Source organism: Arvicola amphibius, chromosome 11, assembly GCF_903992535.2.
Source record: "Arvicola amphibius chromosome 11, mArvAmp1.2, whole genome shotgun sequence".
Classification (NCBI taxonomy): Eukaryota; Metazoa; Chordata; class Mammalia; order Rodentia; family Cricetidae; genus Arvicola; species Arvicola amphibius.
The window spans coordinates 63,913,346-63,938,299 of record NC_052057.2 but is presented as its reverse complement, the minus strand read 5'-3'; the positions used below and the strand labels follow the sequence as shown (position 1 = coordinate 63,938,299).

At 36.5% G+C, this 24,954-nt stretch overlaps 1 protein-coding gene across 2 annotated transcripts in view; it reads left to right on the top strand.

Moving 5' to 3' along the window:
• Pkia (cAMP-dependent protein kinase inhibitor alpha) overlaps positions 1 to 22,385 on the top strand; it is a 79,234-nt gene extending 56,849 nt beyond the window's left edge. The window contains exons 2-4 of one of the 2 annotated variants that reach the window (XM_038348067.1): positions 17,909 to 18,086; positions 19,353 to 19,442; positions 20,941 to 22,385. In XM_038348067.1, the coding sequence (XP_038203995.1) occupies positions 17,936 to 18,086; positions 19,353 to 19,442; positions 20,941 to 21,020 (321 nt within the window). In that variant the 5' untranslated portion in view covers positions 17,909 to 17,935 and the 3' untranslated portion in view covers positions 21,021 to 22,385. The remainder of the gene's footprint in view (positions 1 to 17,908; positions 18,087 to 19,352; positions 19,443 to 20,940) is intronic. The other variant, XM_038348068.1, reaches the window with a different exon arrangement.
• The last annotated feature ends 2,569 nt before the right edge of the window (positions 22,386 to 24,954 follow it).

Here is a 24,954-nt window from a genome sequence, read left to right as displayed (position 1 = left end):
AACAAGACTCCAGATCTCAAACCCTTGTCTCTCTTCAGGGATTGTCCCTGGAAAGAACAAAATCCCTCAGTCTAGAGCGTAACTACTCTAATGCCTACTCCTGGACCACAGTTCTCTATCTGCACTCACTGTGAGTTTTACTTTGCTGTGATGTAAGCACATTAAAATGAAGATGCTTATGGATCTTGAATCCTTCCTTCCAGGTTGGTGTGCTCATCCGTATCTCAGACTCCTAACTACAGTTTCCCACTGAAGCTGCTCTGCGAATCTCTTATATCAATGTGAACAAGTACACTATGGATTTTACTTTTTTTTTCTTCTAGTGCAGCATTTCTCACTTTTGGGTCATGACCCCTTTGTTCAATCAGTCGACCTTTTCACAAGGGTCATCAAAGACCACTAGAAAACACAGATATTTACATTACGATTCATAGCAGTACCAAATTACAGTTAGAAAGTATCAATGAAAATAATTTTATGGTTGAGGTTCATCACAACATAGGTAACTGTATTATAGGGTTGCATCATCGGGAAGGTTGAGAACCACTGGTTTAATGTGATGAAGTGGGTCCTACTTGGTTGTCTAAGTTGTTCTCTATCTATACCACCACATCTGCCTATCACTTTCACAATCTCTATCTGTACCACCACATCTGCCTATCACTTTCACAACTCTCGTTTTTCCCATCTCTGCCACTAATCCAACTGAGATGAAAAACCTTGATTTTATCCTTAACATGTTCCTATTCCAAAGTTCATACATGTGACTCATCAGCACTTTGTAAAGACTCTAAATTCAACATCTAGCCTGAACCCACCTGCTTCTCACTAACTTCACTGAACACCACCCATTATTGCTTAACTAGAGCAATAAGCAATATCATTCATGATCTCCCGCCTTCCTCACTTGCCTCAATATTTATCTTGAACTCAGTAACCAATATAAGATCCACAATAATCTAATGGAATATGGAGACAGGAGTTATCATAGTTCAAACATTTGCCTCTCATTAGAGTTAAAATACACATTTTACAGCTTTTTTCAATGTGCCTGTCCTCATTCAATGTTCTATCTCAGTTTCCACGTGCACTTGCCGTTGCTTCCTTAAACCTAGTATTTTTCTTCTTGGAAAGTTTTTTTCTTCTTGGAAAGTTTTTTTTTTTTTCAACATTATGATCTTTTCACTTGCTTTGGTTGAAGCTTGAAAGATCTATAAGATTCCAACATCTAAACAGACTAGGCTACCTCAAGGCCAGTACATGCAGTAGTTTCAAAACCCAGTGCCATTTTCCTTTGGACTGGAGAGGGATGGGGAGGGGAATGGGGGGAGAGGGAGGGAAATGGGAGGTGGGGAGGAGGCGGAAATTTTTAATAATAAAAAAATTTTTTAAAAAGATTCAAACAAACTAGATATCAAAGCATTCGATTTTATTTTGTGCAGACATTTGGGATAAGACATTTTGCCTTTTATCTTGTGCAGACATTTGGGGTGAGACATTTTGGGAAACTACAGATATTATTCACACTTCTACCAATTCATCTCTTGGATAAATAAGAAATGTGAACATAGGTCCCAAGCAAGAGCTGTAAATGGTAAAAATCCATGTGTTTTAAATAATGAACTTTGTGAGCTTATAGATGCATGAGCTATATATATCATGTACCTGGCTGGTAGAGTTGACCAGTGAGATGCATTGAAGACCAACAGATGGTTCATAGTGTGGCTAAAAGGGAAGAGGATAAAGTGAAGATGGGTCCAGGGACCACTCCAAAAAGTTTTGACTAGTAATTATGCAGATAAGTTTATAGATAAAAGTTAAATGACATCATGTATTTTTTAGCTTATTGGGTATTAAATATTTAGGTGAATATCAAGGGGAAATGGTAAGGACATTTAGAGAGATAAAAGCATCTGATGGGGAAGTCTCTACAATAAGAAGCACTTGATAGATACTCATAGCCTTTGACTGCATAAGAAAAAGTTTGTATAGAAGGGAGGGTGGCAGCAGAAAGAATTAGATAAATATTTATCTATTAATTAAGGAAGGATATCTAGGATTGTGGTGATCAGTGTTTCTCACTGAATTGTATTTTTCAATGTAATTGATAAGAAACAAACAGACATAAAATATATGAGAACAAGCATATGTGTTTTCATAGCATGTACGTACATACTCTCAAAGATATGTCAGTTGAGAGAGTCTTAAAGCTTCTTCCCCACAGGAGTGACCACATGTAATATCCCAATCTTGGTTTCTAAATACAACTCTCCATTTAAGAGAAGCAGGGAGCTTTAAAGAAATAGCTGATTCAAGGCAGATAAGGGAAAATATAAAATGATCCTAGAATATTCTGTTCCAAGATCTATAGGCTATATTAGAGTAACTGGGAAATATCAAATCCTATAAAACATGTTGACCACACTGAATTATATTCACAGAGTAAGATATCATCAAGATAGTCCTCAAAATAAGTAATGGGAAATTCTAATCAACTTCCATTGAAAGTCTACACTGAAATAAGTAATGGTGTTAATTGTAATTTTAATATTTATATAAAAACAACAATTATTAATGATGAAGAAACAAATAACTTTATAGTGAGAAAGGCAGGTGAATTTACTTACTGTTAGTATGCAAATAAGGTAAACTCAAAAGTTTGCAGTATCGTGTGCTAAAGATTTCATGGTAATAATTGCAGTTTCACACTGACATCTTCTGTATCCACGCATTGATAAATTCAAACTGCGTTCTACAAACATAACTGACCTGTGATCTTGAAAAGTTTCAGGATCAAGCTACCCAAAAGAAGCCAAAAAAGGTTTCCATGTTAAAGAGAGTTAGCAAAAAGGTGTATTAAATGCTGCATCTGCATCCTGAGATGATCCTTTTGATGGGCATGGTGCGTTGGATTAAATGATAACCCTTAACGAAGTATGCATAGATCACATCATGACACTATCAATGAGTCCTGTGAGCATTCTGAATTCCATGATTTTATTTTGTTGTATATTCATAGGAAACACTAAAGTATTTAGAATAGACAGGGATTAATGCTGCTAATTTACTCTTAACTGTTTGGGAAACAAGTTACTTTTTACTCTTAATTCAATTTTTTATTAATTTGATGGTTTTTAAAAAACTGTCTGCAACAATAAATCCCCAAGTTCGACTAAACTTCCTCTGGACCCTAGGAATGCTAAACACTATTGACAGTGGCTTCAGGTTCCAGTGTAGGCCCGCGCGTGTCCTGTTGACACACGATCATCCTGGCATTGTTTCGTTTTGGCATTTACCTGCATTTTCTTCTAATGGTATTTTATTTTGCTTTGCTTCTGTTTGGTTGACTATCTACAAAATGATGTAGTTGTCTGTACTACAATAAAACCAACTAGATTCATAAGAAGAAAAGTAAATATCTGTAGAATTTGTAAAAATTTATTGACATTTGGTTAAGAGTTAGTTGAGATACAATTAAGAAGGAAAACAAATCATAAGGAATTCATTCGGTAACTCAGAATAATCGAACATGTCCATCACATGATAAAGTATCCAATGTCCCAACAGAAATATGAGTTTTGGAATTGTGTTTGGCACCAGGCCATGAAACTACTGAGAAATCAGCAAGTATTCAATGTGTGTGTGAGAGAGACCATGCATGTATATATACATATACTACAAACATGCACATATATATGCATAATATTGAAAAATAGGAAACTATTTGATGTAAGTGTACATGTATGCCTCTATGCACATATATTACACACATACATGCATATGTGTGTATAATATTGAGAAATCAGCAAATATTATATTTATGTGCATAGATCATACATACTCACATAAATACATATACTACACACACACGTGTGTCTAGCTTTTAATTCATTCTTAAATCAAGGCATAAAATGGGTGACAAAAACTTTTCAATTCTCTGAACCCTGGACAACTATTAGTTAAAACAAATCTGCTGTCCTACTGGCCTACACCTGGTTATAAATAGCAGTGAGAAATGAGAAACCCTGGCGTGCCAAATGGACCTTCTAAATATAACTACCCTTCCTCCAAAGGCTTTGAAAAGAATGCTATCTTTTGTGAAAACATGGCCTTTATAAAGGGCATATGGAGGCAAAGGTCAGAGACCATGAGACCTAGAGAATATTTGAAATATTTGCTTAGTCTGGGAACCTGTATTTTGGAGGCATAAAAACTAAAGACAGATTAAATTACTTTTGTTACTCAGTATCAAATGATACATAAGCAATAATGACACCTAAGCCCATGTTTTGTAATCCATGGAATTTGGCATAAAATAGACAGCAAACACAACTCATTTCCAATCTATTCACCGGCAAGGAGGGTCCCAGCTCTGTGCTTGTTATTCTTGACAAATTCAAAGGAATGACTTAATCTGACAACCTTCTCCATAACCAGTTTTGTAAATTGTTCTTCCTTGTACAATTAACTTCTGAAATTCTGAATACATTTTTAAAATATAAGAGAGCTTTTCCTTTCTGTAAACAATTCTGTCTGGCGTTTGGCTGTTGGAACTCCTGGGCAGTACCAAGCATAGGAACACATTAGAGTGAAGGAACCAAGAGTGGAGGACAGTAAGTTGGGCAGCATTGATGCCTGCCTTAGAAGAGCAGAAAGAGGGAAGAAAACAGAAACTTAATGTGCTAAAAAAAATCCAATTACATGTTCATCAGTACAATATAACATATCTTAAGTCAAACTGCAGAGAGATTTCTGCTGTTGGTATTGACCTAGACTAGAGAGGAAACACAGAGTCAAGACTTATGTGTATTCCTCTTTCATGTGACTATTCTAAAACTTTCTACAAGGCCCACTTTTCAGAAATAAAAACGGTTCATGTTTAACTGTTCTCATTTGTCTGTACATGAATAAATGGATAAATAAGAAGATAAACTAAAAGTCATGGTTATACTTCACAACATTTGAAAACACTGAAGATTATGTTCATGCATGTATGCGTGTTTGTGTGTATGTGTTTGTGTATCTGCCCTTGTCATAAAATTGTGGAAAATATTATGCTGCCTTTGCAGTCAGTGAAATACAGCTCTCATTTAGAAATTATCCTAATTCTGTCAGAGATGGATTTGATAATGAGTTCTGCCATTGGTAAGTGGATAAGCATCCTGGGTGATTTCTACGTGTCGTCCGTATGAACACCTTCCCTTACACACTTAGATGGAAGCATAGCAAAGCATGCATGATTTTAATTTTAACTTGAAACATGTTTTGCTGTGAGTCCTTCTTCAGGTGTTTATTCCATGTGCCTGTAGAGTCCGTGTTATGGAAAATATTAAAGTTGGTGTGAACTAAAAATGTTGTGAGACTCCCTATGTAACACTGTAAGCCTGGAAGGTATGACAAGCACCAGGCCTTCTGGTTATCAGTTAAATGCATTTTAACAAAACATTGTGGAAATCAGATGAGGCAACCCTAAGTTATGTTGAGGAAGTAAAAATCATCACTTAGAATATGTGTCAAAGAAGTTTATACTACAATATAAAAAACTAAAGAATTTTTAGCTTTTGGTAGTTATTTTGTATCTAGCCTTGTATCCGTTTCTTGTTTAACTTGAAACTTCATTTTAACTCTATCCAAAAAGTTAGATTTTAACTGAAAAAGACAGTGCTTAGCATTATATTTTCTTCAACTTGTGTGATAATGAAAGACAGTCACAAAGCCATGTTTCAGGACTCAGAATCAATAAGATGTTCGATATGCACAATTGAGCCAGGTCTGTCTGCACTCCTGTAATAGCAACAGTGAGAGAGACCAAGGCTCTGCCAGATAGCTCAGTGCATACAAGGCTCATTTACAAGCCTGACGGTTTGGTTCCTGGAACCCAAAATTCCCACAAGTTGTCAGCTGACCTCCACATAAGCATGGTGGTATATGTATGTTCTTTCCATACCTTCAAATAAATCAATAAATATGAACAAACCAACACAATTGACAGATGATAGATAGATAGATAGATAGATAGATAGATAGATAGATAGATGATAGATAGATAGATGATAAATAGATAGATAGATAGATGATAGATAGATAGATAGATAGATAGATGATAGATAGATAGATAGATAGATAGATAGATAGATAGATAGATAGATGATAGATAGATAGATAGATAGATAGATAGATAGATAGATAGATGATAGATAGATAGGTAGGTAGGTAGGTAGGTAGATAGATGATAGATAGATAGATAGATAGATAGATAGATAGATGATAGATAGATGATAGATAGATAGATGATAGATAGATAGATAGATAGATAGATAGATAGATAGATAGATAGATAGATGATAGATAGATAGATAGATAGATAGATAGATAGATAGATAGATAGATGATAGATGATAGACAGATAGATAGATAAAAGTGACAGAGCAAAGGTAGGAGAAGTGCAAATTCAAGGGCTGCAGGTCTAAAAGGTTTTCAAGTCAAACCTTGACAATTCATTGAGTTCTTGACTCAAAAGAACCTTAAAAAGAAGTCCTGCAGATATAGCTCAGTAGTAGAGTTCCTGTCCAACAGGGCAAAGCCATATGTGTAATCACCAGTACTGCAAAAAATATGACGACACAGAGTCAAGTGATTGTGATAATCTAAAACATTATTTTCTAGGCAATCGTCAGTTTAACAAAGTAAATACTATAATTTGTCTTCTCAATATAAATCTTTTTATATTACTGATATATTGGTTTTATGCTTATGTTTTATATTTTGTTTGGTGAAATAGCTCATTAGAAAGTACCATTTGAACTGGGCACACGTCTATTATCCCAGTACTTGGGAGACAGAGGTAGGAACACTGGTTGCTTGTTGCCTTCTGCTATGCTGTGTGTCACAGTATAGCTGGGCTGGACTACTGATGACCTTGTAGTGATAAGGGAACGAGATATACCAAGAGAGACAGATAGAGGGACAGAGCATCTGTTGATTTACATATCAGTATCTGATGGACCCATTTCTCAAGGCCACATTAACATTTTTAAAATTTTTTATTTACTTTAATATTTTCTTAATTTTAAAGTAGTTTAGTTAATTCTGCAGTTCTTCAGCAAACCCTCTTTCCTCCATTCCTTTCACACTAACTTAGACAATGTATTAGCGTTCAGAAAGTCTAGTATATAGAAAAAAACTTGAAATAACACATAGCAAATGCGTATCGATATTGTGTGTATATGTCATTAAAAGTACTTTAGGAATATAGCAATAGTTGGTGAAGTGAGCCAGTTCATCAGACTCTTGAGTAACGAATGGAGATCATAACACTCTATAGAAAGTAGCATCTGCAAGGCAGATAATTGGCAGGGATTATACACATATTTAAAATATGCTAAGTACAGTCGCAGCAAGTGTTATTTTGGGCTGAAAAGAGGTTCATTGGGTTGTATAAACACAATTTCAATTGGAATTTTCAGATATCATCCAAAAAGAACTTGCTTGCAGAAGAAGAGCTCATAGTGATGTGTGTGAAATGTGTGCGGTTTAGTTAATGCATTTCCACTCATTCAGAAAGATGTCGTATTGTGACATCATGAAGTGCCATTCTTAGACTTTTCAGACTGCTGTTTCTTTTCCATTTACCAAATAATGCCATCTGCTTATTTATCCCAATTAAAGCTCTAGACACACTCCAAGATTCTCATCCCAGATCCCTCGAATTTCACCCATCCCACTCTGGCAGGCACTAAACATTCCTTCTGTGCAGATGCCTCTTCAGTGTGCCTGTGCTCCCTCATCCTCAGTGCCTAGCGGCTCTGCCTCAGGCAGATTGATGGAGACTGGTCAAGTGGGGAGCAGGGATCTGCTGAAGCGTTTTCCCCAAAAATGGACTAAAGATCATCATCATCATCATCATTATGAACGCAAACAATACATGTTTAGTTGTTATGATAATCCAAAACAGGTAAATATCACCAGCTTCATAGTAGAATAAAGTGGCCAACATAACCAGGTCCTTTCTGCCTTTAGTTCTCTTTCATTCTATTACCCACAAACACATCTTTATTTTCTGATTCCAATCACCCTTGATTTTCTCTTTTTCTCTTTTCTTTTTTTAAGCCTTTCTTAGTCACAGACAATTTTACTTTTGTAAGCTCTACATAACATGTTATTAACATTTACCAAATTAAAAGCTAATATTATTTGTATGGAACTGTGCTGCCTACTTTTATGTCAACTTGATATAAACTAGAATTTCATCAGTAGGGAGAACGCCTCCACAAGATTGAACAGTAGGATAGCCTGTAGGGCATTTTCTTAATTTGTGCCTGATGAAAGAGGGCTCAGCTTATTGTGGGTGAAGCCACCCCTGGGCTGGAGGTCCCTGGTTCTATAAGGAAGTAGGATATATGTAGCCCCCATCCGTGACTTCTGCATCAGCTCCTACTTCCAGGTTCCTGCCCTGTTGAGTTTTCAAAGATGGACTGTCTTATAGAAGTATACACCAAATAAATCTTTTCCTCTCCAACTTGATGTTCAGTCATGGTATTTCATCACAGAAATAGTAATCTAAGGGAATAACCAATACGGCATGGGAACCAACTGGCATCCCATTTGATGAACTGCATTAATATCAGTATTGAAACTGTAAATATTTTCTCACTTTTGCAAGTTTGTTTATATTTTTGGAATTATTTTCTCAGATATTATTCAAAAATTTTTTGTAGATGCTTCTCAAAATCATAGTCATTATTAATTGTGTTTTAATTCCCTTAAAGCTAAACAACCTTCACAGTGAGGCATCTTGAATATAAAGAGTATAAAGAGCATCCTCAGATTATTAGATATGTGGGGTTTGGAGTAAAAGTTTTTATAGACTAAACATACAAATCAAGGAGAATATAGTGGCTCCAATTAACATGTATAATCAAATGATATGATTGAAAAGTCATTTTCTTTAGCCATTTTAAAAGACGATTGTTTGTGAAATAATGTCTGTCCCAATAAAGTATGGAAATGGCTACATATTTATAAAGAAATATTAAGGCAGATGCTAAATATAATATTAAATAAGCTTACCTTCATATGTTACAAAAGCATTATTGGAAAATGATCACTACTGATTGTGTGAGTTAAGAATTCCAATCTTTTATTTCAGCATAAGAATACCATATTGATAGCATTGTTAAGGCGTGTGGATTACCACTGTACACTTTCCAGTGTACTTGCCATTCCTTTTGAGTTTTCTATATTCCTCAGTACTCACATTCATAAACTTCACAGCTATTTTGTTGTTCTTTGTTTGTTTGTTTTTTTGAGACAGATGTCTCTGTGTAACAGCTCAAGCTGTCCTGGAACTAGCTCTTATAGACCAGGTTGGCCTCAAACTCACAGAGATCCTCCTGCCTCTGACTCCCAACTACCAGGATTAAAGGTGTGTGCCACTACCGCCTGGATAACTATTTTGTTATTCTTGTGTTCATTATTATAAATTGGACCCAGACCAATAAACTTGTTCATTTGATTCCTCTTGTGACCTTAAAAATGGAAAAGTAAATAATTAATTTTTAAAAATGTACCATTGTCATAATCTATTTTTCACTTTTAAACCATGTTTTGTCATTCATTTCTTTATTATATGTGTGTGTGTACATGTGATGTCAGAGGACAGCTTGTGGACTGGTTTCCTCTCCCTCCACCACATGGATCCAGAGAGCAGAGCTCAGGTAAAATTTAGGTTTGGTGGCAAGATACATTGAGCCATCTTGATGACCCCTGTTTTTTAAGAGCTAAATATTTATCTGAAATACATAAGGGAAATACCTTTGTTTTATGAAAAAAATCTATTTTAAAAGTATCTTTACTCCTCAAAATAGTACAGAGCCGGTGAAGGAAGTACAAGGCCTTAAGAGAGACTTACCTAAGGAGGAACATTACTAGCCCATGACTCTGAAAGCTGTTAGAATTTTGAAGTAGGTAAATTCTGGTTATCATTTGTATGCCTGTATTTCCTCTGCGTGTGTAAGATATTAGAGAAATCACTTAATCTGTCTGATTCAGTTTCTTTATTCATAATGTACATTGAATATTATATATATATGCCAGCAGTATTTCAGACTTTACCATCTCAACAGTGACATCACAGGGATTATATGATAGTCTTCAGAATACTCAATGAATGAGGTAGAAATCCCCAAACTAAGGACAAAATAAAGCATTGGAAGTTGCCAACTCTATTTTACAAAAAGACTAGCCATTTGCAAGATGACTTCTCTCCCATGGTGCAACTGGGACAATACTGTTTATCATGCTGGAAGATGCATATTTGTAGTGTGATCTTGCTTTGCATTTCCCCCTTTACATACCAGGTACCTTCAGATGTGTGGACCTCTAATCAGGTATTTTCACTTACAACATTAGTTGAAAAATTATTTGATAAAAAATAAAAATCTTAAAAACATAACCATGAATACAATGAACTAAATTCGGTTTGCTAGGGATTGGTCAGTGCTTTCTGGTGCCGAGATTATTGTTTAAATCCTCTGTTGTAAGGAGGACCATACAGCTACTCATGTATATCTGTTCATGTGTTCTAGAGAAAATGCAATTGAGGAAACTAATACTGGGGGACCTGATCTTCCCTCTTAAAGCTATCTGACCTAAGAAACAGTAAAACAGCCGGGCGGTGGTGGCGCACGCCTTTAATCCCAGCACTCTGGAGAGGCAGAGGCAGACGGATCTCTGTGAGTTCAAGGCCAGCCTGGTCTACAATAGCTAGTTCCAGGACAGGCTCCAAAGCCACAGAGAAACTCTGTCTTGAAAAACCAAAAAAAAAAAAAAAAAAAAAAAAAAACAGTAAAACAAAATTGTCATTAGTAGTAATGGCAAAGGGGGAGTATTAACTGAGTGAATGTATTTATGAGTAGTCTTGAAGCCACTGGATCCCTAAATAGAGGGAAAGTAGTTCCTAAAATAGATAGGTCCCTGGTTTTATTAAGAGTTGTAGGCAATACTCTTCTTTAAACTTTTGATTGGCAAAATATTAAAGTCTTGATAATAAAATAATTATTAAGAAGTGATTAAATAGAAATAAAATCAACCAGCTTAAGAATCTATTTTTAAAAACACCATAAGATATATCCACAGAAGCAAAACCTAGGCTGATGGTTATACTCATGTTGACAGGGTAAAATGGAAAACTAACTGTGACTTTGAATTAATGACATGAACTTGCTTGGGAACCCATGTATTACCACACTTCAGTTAATATTTTTTAAAATGTATTTGACAGATAAACAATAAAGTATTAATTTTATTGAGTTTCTGTCTTAGCATTCACTACTTTTCAGTATTTCATATGCTAAAACTGGGAGTCTCGTGAAGCGCTTTTGTCCTGTATCAAAATGTTTGCTTGTCTCCTGTAAATTTGTGACTGTTCAGTAAAAAACCTAAACCAGCCCATTGTATAATCGGTCACCATTCCTGGGAGCATTTGTATGGAGGCACCTCTGGTTGAGCTTGGATGTTTTACAAAGGTTTCCTTGAAAATGAACAATGGGACTTGTGACTGCAATATCTAAGCTTTCAAATGAAAATGACAGTTTTTAGAAAATGTGGTCTCTGGTCCCAAGAAGCTCTAAGTTTTCATTTCTGAAATCTTTATAATGATACAGGTGGCATTCGATAACAATTTTATATTGCAAAATTGAAAATCATTTGGAAAATTTGCCTGACTCAATGCCCAGTGAACCAACATATGTCAAGTGAGTGATTCTTGGCATTGTGTGTGTGCACGCACACATGTGCTTGCAAGGACAGAAGAGCCATTCATGCTGCAGGGCAGAGGATACACATTAGTCAGACAGGGTGGAAAGCATTTTGATGGTTTTATAGTTTACAGTATAAAAAATTCTACAATTATCTGAAAAGGCTATTAAAAACCTCTTCACTTTCCAACCTACATAAAAGTCTCAATGAGGGCCAAATTTTCTTCAAGTAATCCAACATATTGCAGCAGATCTAATGCAGAAGCATGCTGAAGAAACGAGCTGTCTCCTATTAAGCCAGACATTTAGAAAAGTCAGAGTTACAAATGTAAAACTATAAAGAATTCTTGTCATCAGTTTCTTTTGCTTTCAAAAGCGTATTTCCTTTCCAATACAAATGTTTATGCAAATATGTAATAAGGTTATTGGTATCTTTCAATGAACTAGTAAATACTTAAATTTGACCACTCCTTTCATTTTGCACATGGCAAATGTTGGTAGATTTGTTCCACATAAATGTTCAGTCACTGGCATTCTTGGTCGCTTTTCATAGTGCATGGAAATCGTAGACAACAAACACTGCTGTGTATCAAGCTCTGAACCCACTGGAAATTGCTCAGGGCTTTTGCAACTGCACATGATTTCATTATTTTAACACAAGTATTTTGCCATTGCATTTAAAGAGTGGAGCAAGAAGATTTTTCTTGTTTCTTACATTTTAACTTAAAAAAAAATCCTATTGTTCACATTAGAAAGAAGTCTTCAGTGTATGCTGGAGGCAGTCTCTCCATTCCAAGTCTGTGAGTCTCATTTCATGTGTCCCATTTAGAGAAGTAAAATTAGCATGCTCTCCAGTCACCATTTGGCTCATGACTCAATGTCACTATAAAAATCATCTTAGCAGCTTCGTAGGCTCCGGTTCTTCTTCACTTGAAGAGAGGAGGCGTAAGTACATGTCGTTATGGGACGCTTGAGCTTTGCCTGAGTCTGTAAGTGCTCCTGGAATAAAGCCTGGCTTATTTCCATAAATAATATACTAGAAGAAAAATGGGCATATCATAGGAAAGAGCCCAAACCTATCATGTATGTTAGTTCAGAAATTTGTCTTACTATTTAGAATTTCCTGATCATTTTCTTTGTAGTGAGGGAGGGGGGCTTGCTCAAGCTGTGGGGAGCATGTTTATTCATTACTGTAAATTTTGATTGAATTGCCTTAAATGTCATTTTTTTGAAATTTAAACTTTAAAATTTAATCTAACATTGGGGAGCTCAAGATTTAATAAATAAGGAATCTTCTCCTGACTCCAGACTTAATTATTAATTTATGTTTGTATAACTGGGTACAAAAATCCACCATATTCCTTGTCTATGTGTAATAAATTATCATTCGTTAATTTTAGAAAATTCTAAATGTAGCAGCACAAATAGGAACTAAAGCCTATTATAACTATATTTTTCAAGGGTTTTTCTTTATTTTATGCAGTCAGAATATATTCAAATTACTACTCTGCTAAACCTCTGCCAGGTGCTGGTGTTTATTGCTGATGTTGTTTTTACCTCTTCCTTCCTCCCTCCCTCTTCCTTCCTTCTCCCTCTTTCCCTCCCTCCCTTCTTTCTATCCTTTTCTGGGTATCTGTTAGTTATAATTTTTTGATGACAATTCTCTGGTATTTCATAAGAAAAGTTTGTTTTCCTTGAGGTAATATGCTTGTTGTATCTCTGGATATTTGGTACCTGAATAAATAAATAGACCTATGCCTAAATACTTGATTTAGAGGAAAAGCCATTGCATTTGTAAAATCAAACACTTTTAAGAACCTAAGAGTAATAATAAATGTTATAATAATGGAAAGACATACATAGAATTCAAGGCAACAATAAATTTTGTTCAAAAATGGTATTACATTCCTTCTGCATTGCATGTATTTATCTTATCATAAATCTATTGTTGATCTAAATAAAGTATTTTTAAAGCATTAATTTCCTATTAATAGTTAATATAATAATTAAGAAGGCAACAGTAATTAAATACTTAATATTTAGTTTACAACTTTAGATGTGTAGAGTGTGTGCATATAAATAATATCAGAAATGTTTAAGAGGAGGAGCTTGTACTGGAATAGTGTTTACCTTGAGTGTTCTCACTTTGGTGATTCAATCCCAATACAATCTGTATACGACCTTTTGAGGACAATCGCAGTACCCCTTTATAATTACCATACCCATTTGTCTCAGAATATGCTAACAGTGCACTAAATGAAAGGGTCACAGTTGTCAGTTCTGCTCACAAGGCAGACTAGTTCAGCTTCTTTTAAATCATACCCTCCCATGGAAAACGTAACCACTATTCTCTGCTTCATCTTTTATACTTCAGATCTCTATAAAATCAGCAGCAGAACGAGCTAGACCAGCCTCACATGTGGCATTATGCAGAGAAAACTAATTATGTGAAAAAGCCTTAGACATCTTTAATACCGACTTTCAAGCCATGGTTCTATATATGATTTAGGGGTCACTTAAAATATGAGGTATTTTTAACTAAAAATAAGCTATTGATTTTTACCTCTTATTTTCTTTTGTGAGATGATAAATAAAGCAGTTGTGTTCTTTCTTTTAAGTCCATATTTTGAAATCTATTTTAAAAGGCAATCATTAAGAATAGAAATAACTGTGGCAGATGCTTATTTCTCTAATTTTATTTCTTTTTTAATACTAACAGGTATGTTCACTGGGTTGATTTGTTTGTTTAGCTCTATACTCTGAGGTTAATGTAGAAATTTTACATCATGCTGCTAATGTTACTCTGTTAATCACAATATATTTGTAGCTAATAGGATTGAATTACTGCAAGGTCAAAACATTATTACTGACTCAGAAACAGCCTCATAAAATAAAGGGAATGTGCTGGGACTTACGAGCCTATGTTCCAAAAACTTAAGTAACAAGGTAAAGATGGGCAGAAGGTTGACTTATATGGTTCTCAGACTTTGTGTATAGGATTGTACAGGTTGGAGTGGGTAGGCGTTTAGGATTTGTTAATTTGCCATCACCAGGAAGCAGGGGTGTTTTCTGTGGCTGCAATGAAAGGTAATTCATCATTTCTAGTCATATCTTTATTTAAAACTAACTATATTCAAGTCACTATGTTAGAAATTGCATATTTAAAAGTAATAACAAAATGTGTTTCCTTTTAAAATTAGTGTTTTTGTTATCTGGCAAATAAAATAATGGGATTCATACTGACATTTTTATGCATACAACTTTTTGTTTTTCTCACATTCACTACCCTTCCCATTCCTCCGAACCCCTTTCTTTCTGCTCCTTTTCTCTCCAAAAGATTCTACTTCTGCTATCTCTAATTTTCATTCCATAACTGAGAGAGTATATCCAATATTTCTTCCATTCCATTAATAAGTTCTTGACTTGTTATAGCTTTTCATATGTCTAGAAAGAGAGGTGATCATAAAGCTGTCACTATCTGAATAGACAAAATCCAGGCTCATGGAGTGCTCTCTGAAGACAGGGAGGGTGGAAAAGAGAAGATGAATTTGGCGTTGAATTTTGAGGACTCACTCTGTTTTACCAAGCAAATTTAATTGGGAACCACCTTCCAGGTGGAGCAACAGATTTAAACAAATGCACCATCACTGATCTCTGAAAAACAGTGTGCTGTATTTTGTGATACGCCAACCATGTACATGAGTGGTGAAGTAAAATCTGCAAAACTAGAAGCCATTCAGATAATGGAAAGTCTTAAATGGAATTCTAACCTTCAAAATTTGGAGGCTATGGGTGAGGCTTTGGAAGGTTTTGAGGATGGCTTGAGGTTACTCTGGAAGCAGCATTTTAAATAGAGTGAAAATGTAAATGATATAAAAATCAATATTTATTAAGAAATGATTAGATATTGATTTCAAAGGTGAAAGATAAACAAAAATGCGCCAAACATGGTATATGATGTTACACCAAGTGGATGATGGTATTGGAGATGGAATAAAATAAAACCCATAGCATGTGATCTAACGGGAGACCACCAAGTCCAGTTGGAATGGGACGGATGGAACAGGGGACCAAACCGGACTCTCTGAATGTGGCTGATGGTGGAATGGTGGAGGAGGACTGAGAAACCAAGGACAACGGCGATGAGCATGAACTCTACAGCATGGACGGGCTCACTGTGAGCCTTGTCAGTTTGGTTGCTCACCTTCCTGGACTTAGGGGGAGCTGGGAGGACCTTGGACTTAACATAGTGAAGGGAACCCTGATGGCTCTTTGGCTTGGAGAGGGGAGAAGTTGGGGTATGGGTGGAAGGGAGGGGAGGGAAGGGGGAGGAGGAGGGGAGGAGATGGAAATTTTTAATAAAAATATGAGAAAAAAAGGAAGGGAGGGAGGTAGAGATGGAGGGAAGGAGAAAGAGAGGGAGGGAGGATAGGAAGGAAGGAAGGAAGGAAGGAAGGAAGGAAGGAAGGAAGGAAGGAAGGAAGTAAACAATTCACCAGTAAAGACAATACAGAAAGATATTGTTTGGGAGACAAACTTTGATAGAACTTACACCCAAAGCCCTGTATCCTGATGGAGTCATAACTGAAAACAGACTGTGTCTGATATTTAGACTGGGAAGGGCTGGGAATAGTTCCCACAGACCACAAGGAAAAGTCACCTAGAGGTGAATAAGAGAATCTGTGCAACTCTGCTTACAGACTAATAATAGTCAGAAATGTCTGGTTGAGCCAATTGGCACAATTTTGTACTTTTCCTGGTAACAGCCACCTGGTAGTGAGATCAAAGAAAGTGTGCTGGGCTGTTTTCTCAGCATGAAACATAGGTAGGAAGGCAATGATCACAATAGACCAAAGGAACTTCCTAATGCTTAGATGAAGAGACATGCACCGTGGGTAACTGATTCCCAAGGCACCGCACCTAGTGAGACTGAAGTTAAAGGTATTGAAGGAATTAAATGGCTACATGGGAAGAACTGAGAGGAAAGGGCAGGAAAATATGGTAATAGTCAAAGAAGGGAATTTCCAAATCTAGGATTTCAGAAATGAGAAAGTCTTAAGTACCGTTGTAACCATACTCTTACTTGAAGCACATTAATTATCACATTATCTACTACACTTCTTTACTAATTAGTAATTAAGAGCAAGATGTTAAAGGCTTCTCTGTAATTCACTCCATGACTGAACAGTAGAACAACAGCCACAGCCTAGTTATTTTGATGGGAGAAAATGTGTGGCATAGACAACTGATAAAGTTGGCCCATGCTTTCATTGTTTTCCAATTATAGGTTCTGATGCTTTGAAGATGTAGCAAAGCATCGAAGTTATTCCATATTACATAAGAGGGCATACACCTTGTTGTAGCTGGAAAGGTGAAAAAGAGGAAAAGGAGGACCCAGCATCCTAAGACTTCCTTCAAGGCTATGCTTTCTATGATCTAACTCTATTTTATTAGACCTCACATTTGAAAGGTTCCACCATCCTAATAGTAACATGGACTGCAACTTAAGTGTCTGTGATAAATATTATATTGGTTAATTGTTATGTGCTACTTAAACTTGCTAAAACAGCTCTCTGGGAATGACAATAGCTCCATTCTCCCAGACACAAAGTGTCTAGAACTCCCTATTATAGAACAGGCTCATCTCCTACCTCTTTGATATGGAGAAAGAAAGACAGCAAACAGCTAATTATAGTTAAATATGTTGCATGTGTATGTTTTTATTGATGACCAATTGGTATTAGAAATTCAGGGGCTTTGCTTTTGGATTGGTTTTGGTTTTCTGTAATGGTATCCATTTCTTGCAAAAGGAAGTTTCCCTGATGTGATGTGAGAACTACATTTATACATCTGTGAGCATAAGTGTAAACATTTATAATGTAGTTAAGGATTCTTCTGGTTTAATAACGTGGCAGTTAGGAAGATGTCAGTTTACTGTCAAGGCATGTGCCATTATTGTACCCTTAAGGTGTTTCTGTCATGCTGGTCTTTCCTGTGGTTTTATGTAAATGTTTCAGAAAAGAATCAAAACCTAAACAATTGTTTCTCGTTTATTTTATAAGCCATTCATTTAATAATCATGTTTTTCTGTTAAATGCTCACCACTGATTATCACTACATTCACCTATTAATTTTTCCCTTTTCCTTTGTAGTCCCTGCTATGTGGATATTTGTTAGCAATGACTGATGTGGAAACTACATATGCAGATTTTATTGCTTCAGGAAGAACAGGTAGAAGAAATGCAATACATGATATCCTGGTTTCCTCTGCAAGTGGCAACAGCAATGAATTAGCCTTGAAATTAGCAGGTCTTGATATCAACAAGACAGGTGAGTCACTCAATGTACACCTCCTTAGGAACATGGAATGATCTGACATTTCCCTACATGAGATAAGGACACACATACAATAGTGATGATGATGGTGATGACGATAATGATGGTGGTGGTGGTGGTGGTGATGATAAAAATGATGATGATGATGATGGTGATGATGATGGTAAGGATGGTGGTGGTGATGATGGTCGTGATGGTGGTGATGGTGGTGATGATGGTGATTGTGATGGTGATGATGATGGTGATGATGGTGATGGTGATTGATGATGATGATGATGATGATGGTGGTGGTGGTGACGGTGGTGATGATGATGGTGGTGGTGATGATGATGGTGGTGGTGGTGGTGATGGTGGTGATGACGATGATGGTGGTGGTGATGATGGTGGTGATGGTGTTGATGATGGTGATGATGATGATGATGGTGATGGTGATGATGATGGTGATGATGATGATGGTGGTGGTGGTGGTGGTGGTGGTGGTGATGGTAGTGATGATGATGATGGTGGTAGTGGTGGTGGTGATAGTAATAATAAAATAAAACCATAGTAAAAGCAAAATAATCTTCTTTTTGAAATCAGATAGCACAGTTTAGGACAGTTCAGACAAGATGAAGTGCCTGATCAGCTCCTTAGTCCATACTTTCTTCAGTGACTTCTCTTGGAAGGATTCCCTACACACATTCAAAAATTAAAACACTTGATTGAAAAAAAGTCACTACCTACAAAAGCTTTGAAATTTCTTATGGAGAAACTTAAATGGCTATGACTCCGGCCATGAATAACACTGGTGATCTTCTACATTTCAAACATACTTAAAAGGATTCTCAATCGAGTCAGGCAGACCTTAATTCAAAGAACCATTCCAAAAGAGGTGCCCTAGAACCATTTTTATTGAGAATGGAAATAAAATGTTTGCTATGTTAGTGCTTCTTGGATAAAACAATTTTTAAATTTTCATGATTGAATGGTTTTGTGAAGAAAAACTGTGTTTTAGTATTTATTCAAGTCTCTTGACTTTATTGGTGAAAATAAAAAAAAATTTTAGTGCAAGAAAATATTTGATAACCTTAATTCTGAGTATTAAAATAAGTTCTTTAATAGCTCCTCCATCCATAGTTTCTTTAAATTCATAAAAAAAGACTTGCACAAAATAATCATTAAATATGAAAGTAATTCAAAATCAAAGAACTACAGTGTTATATACATAAAAATAACTTGCAATTTCTGATTCTGTAACATTCAATATGCCTTCACTCTAAGAATATATGTGTGAAAGCTTTCAGATTGTTGGAAAATGTGTGAGGTTATGGTGTGATTTGAAAAAGGAAGAATGTCATTCGATCACTAAAGGTCAGTATATCATAGACATCCCTTCAATTTTCAATTAATGACAAATGTTGACATCACGACTTTGGCTGCAGGGACATGCATATTCTAGGGCTCATTGCTTCCTTGGCGTTATTGTATGTACTTAACTCTCAAAGCAATTTGGAGCTAAACTATAGGGCATCATTTCATTTTACTGTTATGAAATGCGTAAATATATATTTTTGTGGTTTAGAATTTTGCCAGTTTTTTTTCATAGATGTGTATTTTAGTTTTTACATAAATATTCAATTTTAAATGACTGCATGAATTTCAAGAAGACTTAATATTGGGACTTTTGACCCAAGGAGTATTTTCTTATGTTTTGCTTGTCATTGGGAATTACTAGCTTTAAGGCATTTTATGCAGGAGAACATATTAAATTAATAAAAGTAATTTTAATAGTAGTGAGATTTATGTTCATAAATACAAAAAGTAAAATCTACACTAAATACATTGTAATTGTATAATTTAAAAATATTCAAATATATTGCTGGTCATAGCATATCTTCTTTTCTAAACAACTCTGCATTCTATTTCTAATTATCTAAGCCCTTGCAAATTTTTTAGTTTCTCTTCAAATCATTAAGTCTCAAAAGAGGCAAGCTGTTAACAGCCCTGACTTTACCATTCTCCATGCAAAAAAGAAATGTGAACTATCAACATGAAATTCTATGCTATAGAACATGCCATTCATAACAGCAAATTTAATACCTCTAAGGATTTGGAGGGATGTCCTTCATCAGTTCCGTCTCTATTTTCTTATAATATATATTTAGCGATATAACTGCTCCTGATTAGTTAACAAGAACCATTTCACAATGTCTGTTTGCAGTGTAATGTTAAATCCTGACCACAATCTTCAAACACAGGATTCCCACCCGCCCTCATAGGAGTGGGGGTCCTCACTGTATTTATGCAGCCACTTTCTCCTCTCAGTCATCTGCCTGGATCTGACTCCCTTCCTTTGATTAGGACAGCTCAGAGACCAGTAAACTCTTGGACAAGAGACAAACCAACTAACAACAACAACAAATCCTTCTATCTTCTATTGTTACTATAAATTTTGAGTTTATAAAACTTTTGAGAAACCAGGTGGATAATCCTAAAGCCTCATAAGTAATGGCAAAGGTAACTTTTAAATATTTCTTCAAATTAAAGGATCAGGATGCAATCCCTGGTCTGGTTTCTATAAAAGCACGTTTAATAGTGATCAGCTTGGCCATGAGATTTCCTCTATAAAAAGCACAGCCAATCATTGACAACTAAATATTTCATAAGTTATTTTTTTCTGACTATTGTGCCAGTGTCACAGAAAGTACCAGGCTCTGAACGCTCACATTATTTTCTTGATCATGCACTACCAAGAAAACACACTTGTCTCTATAACCTGTTCAGACTTCGTGGATGGGTCTGACGTCTGCAACATGATACGCTAAGAGTCAGTAAGCACAAGCGTCCCCGTTTTCTTTATCTTTTACAGAAGGTGAAGACAATGGACAGAGAAGCTCCACAGAACAAAGTGGGGAAGCCCAAGGAGAAGCCGCCAAATCTGAAAGCTAACAACACTCCGTTCTGACCGTCAACAACACGTGACAATGTGGCGAATCTCCTGGCATTGCTCGGATGTATTTGCTGTCATGAGTGAAAGAGAGGGGAAGAAAATGGCTGCGCTGTGTGGCCAAAAGCAGTTCGCTGCCATGTTAAAAGTGGGGGCGGAGCCTGTGTCTGCAGACAGCCGTTTCCCTACCTCTGTCATTAGCAATGGTTGAAATCACCTGGCCTGTGCTTGGATATCGTTTTCTGTATGGGTCTTTTCACTTGACCGTAAAATGAAATGCTTGTAGAGAGTAGCACCGACCTCGCTGATGATTCCTGTAGCATCTGGCCCCTCATGATGTCAGAGGATTTAATTGTGTCTAATTGAAAAGGGTTGGCTGAACCCCAGAGTTTAAATATCTCTGGTTGGAGTATTCACCCAGTAAAAGAACCATCCAGAGAGCACTGTTAGCATTGTGTCCCTGTGTGTTAGTGCTGTGTTATTCACACCGTTTTGTATCGTACAGTATACCTGCTCAGCACTGCCCTTTGACTGCTTGTGTAAAACAAATGATGTACATTACTGTGAATTTTTATACCACTCATTTTTTAAAGGGCTGCCTTTTTAATTTTCCATAGTGTTGTGGCATGCACGGGGAAGAACATACTTTTGTAAACACTACTTTCCCCATGATAACTGTGTGCTGACAACTAAGTCCACCAGACTCACCAAGCCCCCTTTGCTTATTATGCAGGCATTTGGAAATATCCATTAATGTGAATATTGCCTGAGTTCAGTCTTCTCGGTCTCTGAACAGACAAGAGTTCTATCAATATTGATTTTGTTTCTAAATAAGATGTTCTTTCAGCTAATATTTTGAGTTTTCATAAGAATTTTAGAAATTGAGGAAGTAGAAAAAGAAAGCCAGATAATGCTAAGAACTGGAAAGACCGTGCTCTGTGGGTCAGTTTTCTCATGCTGATGTGTACCACTGTTTAAATCTGGAGGCTGGCTTGTGATGAAGGTACTCTCCACCCAACCCGTGAGTATCAGTCCTAGACGTGGAGCCCTTGTGCTGTGTCCCACCATGTCCTTTTTCAGCCCTTTCATATCCAGATGTTATTATGCACTTTTTAATGTTTGTAAACTTTTACTAATAGTGTGAATTGCATTCTGATACAATAATTATCACCTAACCACACTTTTACTGATGCTGTTGATGGCCTATGGTGTGTTTTGACATCGTGACTCTTGTACGGAAAATTTCTTTGACCTGTGTAACCCTTCTGGTCAGTATTATGAAGCCAACTGTCTATGATCATAAATAAGGATCCAGTAAGATGTCCAGGGCTCATGAATTGTGGGATAAATAACACATAAAAGGAGGCCTCTGCAGCAGACGATCCCCTAAGTGGAACATAGCCACAGTTCCGGATTAACTTGAGAGCAGTGCTTCAACAGGCAGTCTGTGGGGCTGACAGGAGCTCAGCCTGTCTCTGTAGTCACTCACAAGGTGGAAGGTCGTATGCCTGCTCACAACCTCCTGGACAGTGCATTTTTACAGGCTGGGAGTACATGAGTCTCTTTAGTTCCCAACTGAATGTTTTCCAGAAAAACAAAAAAATGTTAAGTATGTCTTTCTGGATATAGAACAGCAAATAGATTAAGTATGGGAGTCCTTGCTTTGATCTAACTTGTTGGAGGCTAGTTAGGAGTGAAATAAACCTTCTTAGTGATAGACTCAAACATGTGAGCAGAAGCTTCCAGACAATCTTTGATAATCTATCTAAAACATTCAACAGTTTTCAACGTCCTTGTTTAATTAACCTTATAGCTTTCTTGTGAATTTTTAACGTTGTGGAATTCCAAACTGATTTCACGTGCGTTTTGTAAAATTTAAAAGCAGTGCTGAGTCTATGTGGAAGGTTTATATACCTGTGTGATATATTATTATTAATGCATGTGGTGCCATGCTTGTCTTCAAATATATAAGAAGTGCTAAATAGAGAAGTCATATGGAGCTTTTGATTTTGTTTGGCCTCTTACTACTACTTTGTATACTGTATTTAAACCCAGAGGTATTCTCAAGCTGGGAAGGAAAAAAAAATCAACATTCTCAGGCTCCAACACTGTATCAATTTTGCTTGGCAAAAGTGCATAAAATCTTCTAATTTTTACTTAATATCTGTTACTTGCAAGCAAGTAATAATACATAGGAAATGAATCTGTAACAACAGATGGAAGAGTGCGCAACCCAAACAAGTGATTGTTAACTACCCCAGCTGAGTCACTTCGAAACCCTTTCTTTCAACAATTCAAATACACCATTTAGAGTTCAATCTTTCTCCCTTTTCACACATTGGGAAGTGAACGTGAATAAGGACTGATTTTTGCAAGATTAGAAAGCTATTTTGAGCCCATGTTTATCTATCAACAGAATTTTGGTTCCACATGTCACAAAATTAAAGCTAATTACATAGCATATTTCTCTGTGTGGAAAAGGTCAATGATGCCCTCATTCAGTTGTGCTTTACAGAAAAGGACAGTGAGTTTCAGAAGGGACTTGTCTCTCTTGTGAATGGCAGATGGGTCAACGCACATGTGGCTAAGCCCACCTTTTTAGTTTTAGGTTTTCTTTAAATATTCAATTAAAGCTTATTTTGAGAGTTTACTTCTGGCATATGAGTCAAAAATTTGCATAGGTTTATGTTATGAATGTGTATCAACAGTCTGGTTTTTTATTGAATTACTAAGAAATATAAAGATTTTGGTTTTTGATACATTAACGATGAGTGAGAAGTTGTTGAGTTTACCTGTTCTCAACTGAGAGCATTCTATGCCAATGCTTGCTCATCCTGAGTTCACAGAAGTGCTCTCCGTGCTGTAAAAAGAATCATGACATTCATTTTTCTGGAAATCCTAACACAGTACACCACTGCTGCCCTACCACTGAGCCTTTCTCGGACGTGGCAGCAAGGCACCATTTTAGAAAATGAATGGCATTTCTATTTCTTCACAGAGAAATGGCACAAGAAAAAAGATGTAACTGATGGGCAGCAGGCTTCTGAGTCAAACCTGCAGTAGTAAGGAGAAAATGTGTTAAATGGAAAAGAATAAAGGATCCATAATTGACGATTTCTTAGAAGCCAGGCATTGTTCTTTGACTGAAGAATGGCAGACTTGGAAGTCATTTGTGAGCTTCTATGACTTTTGTATTTAGCAATGTTGCATGCTCACACAACTGATATTAAAAGCAACACTTGTTTTCTGAAATGTAGTCTATCAAGAGTATTTATTTACTATATACGATACACGTGGTGCAAGAGAAAGGGCTGTAAAAGAGAAAGAAACTCAAGCCTGAGGCATCTGTGGTGCATGTCCCAGGCCTCTTAGTTTCGATTCCCTGTCCTTTACTGTAGAAAATTCTAATCCACTCTACTGTAGAAACTCAGCACCTTCAATTTTCCCTCTGCCATAACCATCCCTCTCTCAGATCCGAAATGCCATCATATCTCTGCTTTTTACTTGGTTATCTCAGAGAGAGAGAGATTTCGAACATGCCAAAAGTTTGTTAAAACATTCTCCAGTAAGTACCCACTCCCCCAACAAACACACACACACACACACACACAGAGAGAGAGAGAGAGAGAGAGAGAGAGAGAGAGAGAGAGAGAGAGAGGGAGGGAGGGGGGGAGGGAGGGAGGGACGGAGGGACGGAGGGACGGAGGGACAGAGGGAGGGAGAATCCATTAGTTACACTCCTTTTCCCTAAATTAAATTTTACATGATTTTTTAGTAACTTTCTTCTTTCCCACCCACACTCTGATCATGTGAGAAGAAGTTCAAGGCCTGAGACATCATCCACATTGCCCTTCTACAATAAGGATTTCCGATGGGTCAGCAATGACAGACATTGTTCCAGACACCTCTTGTCACTGTGTTGTCAATGGCATTTGG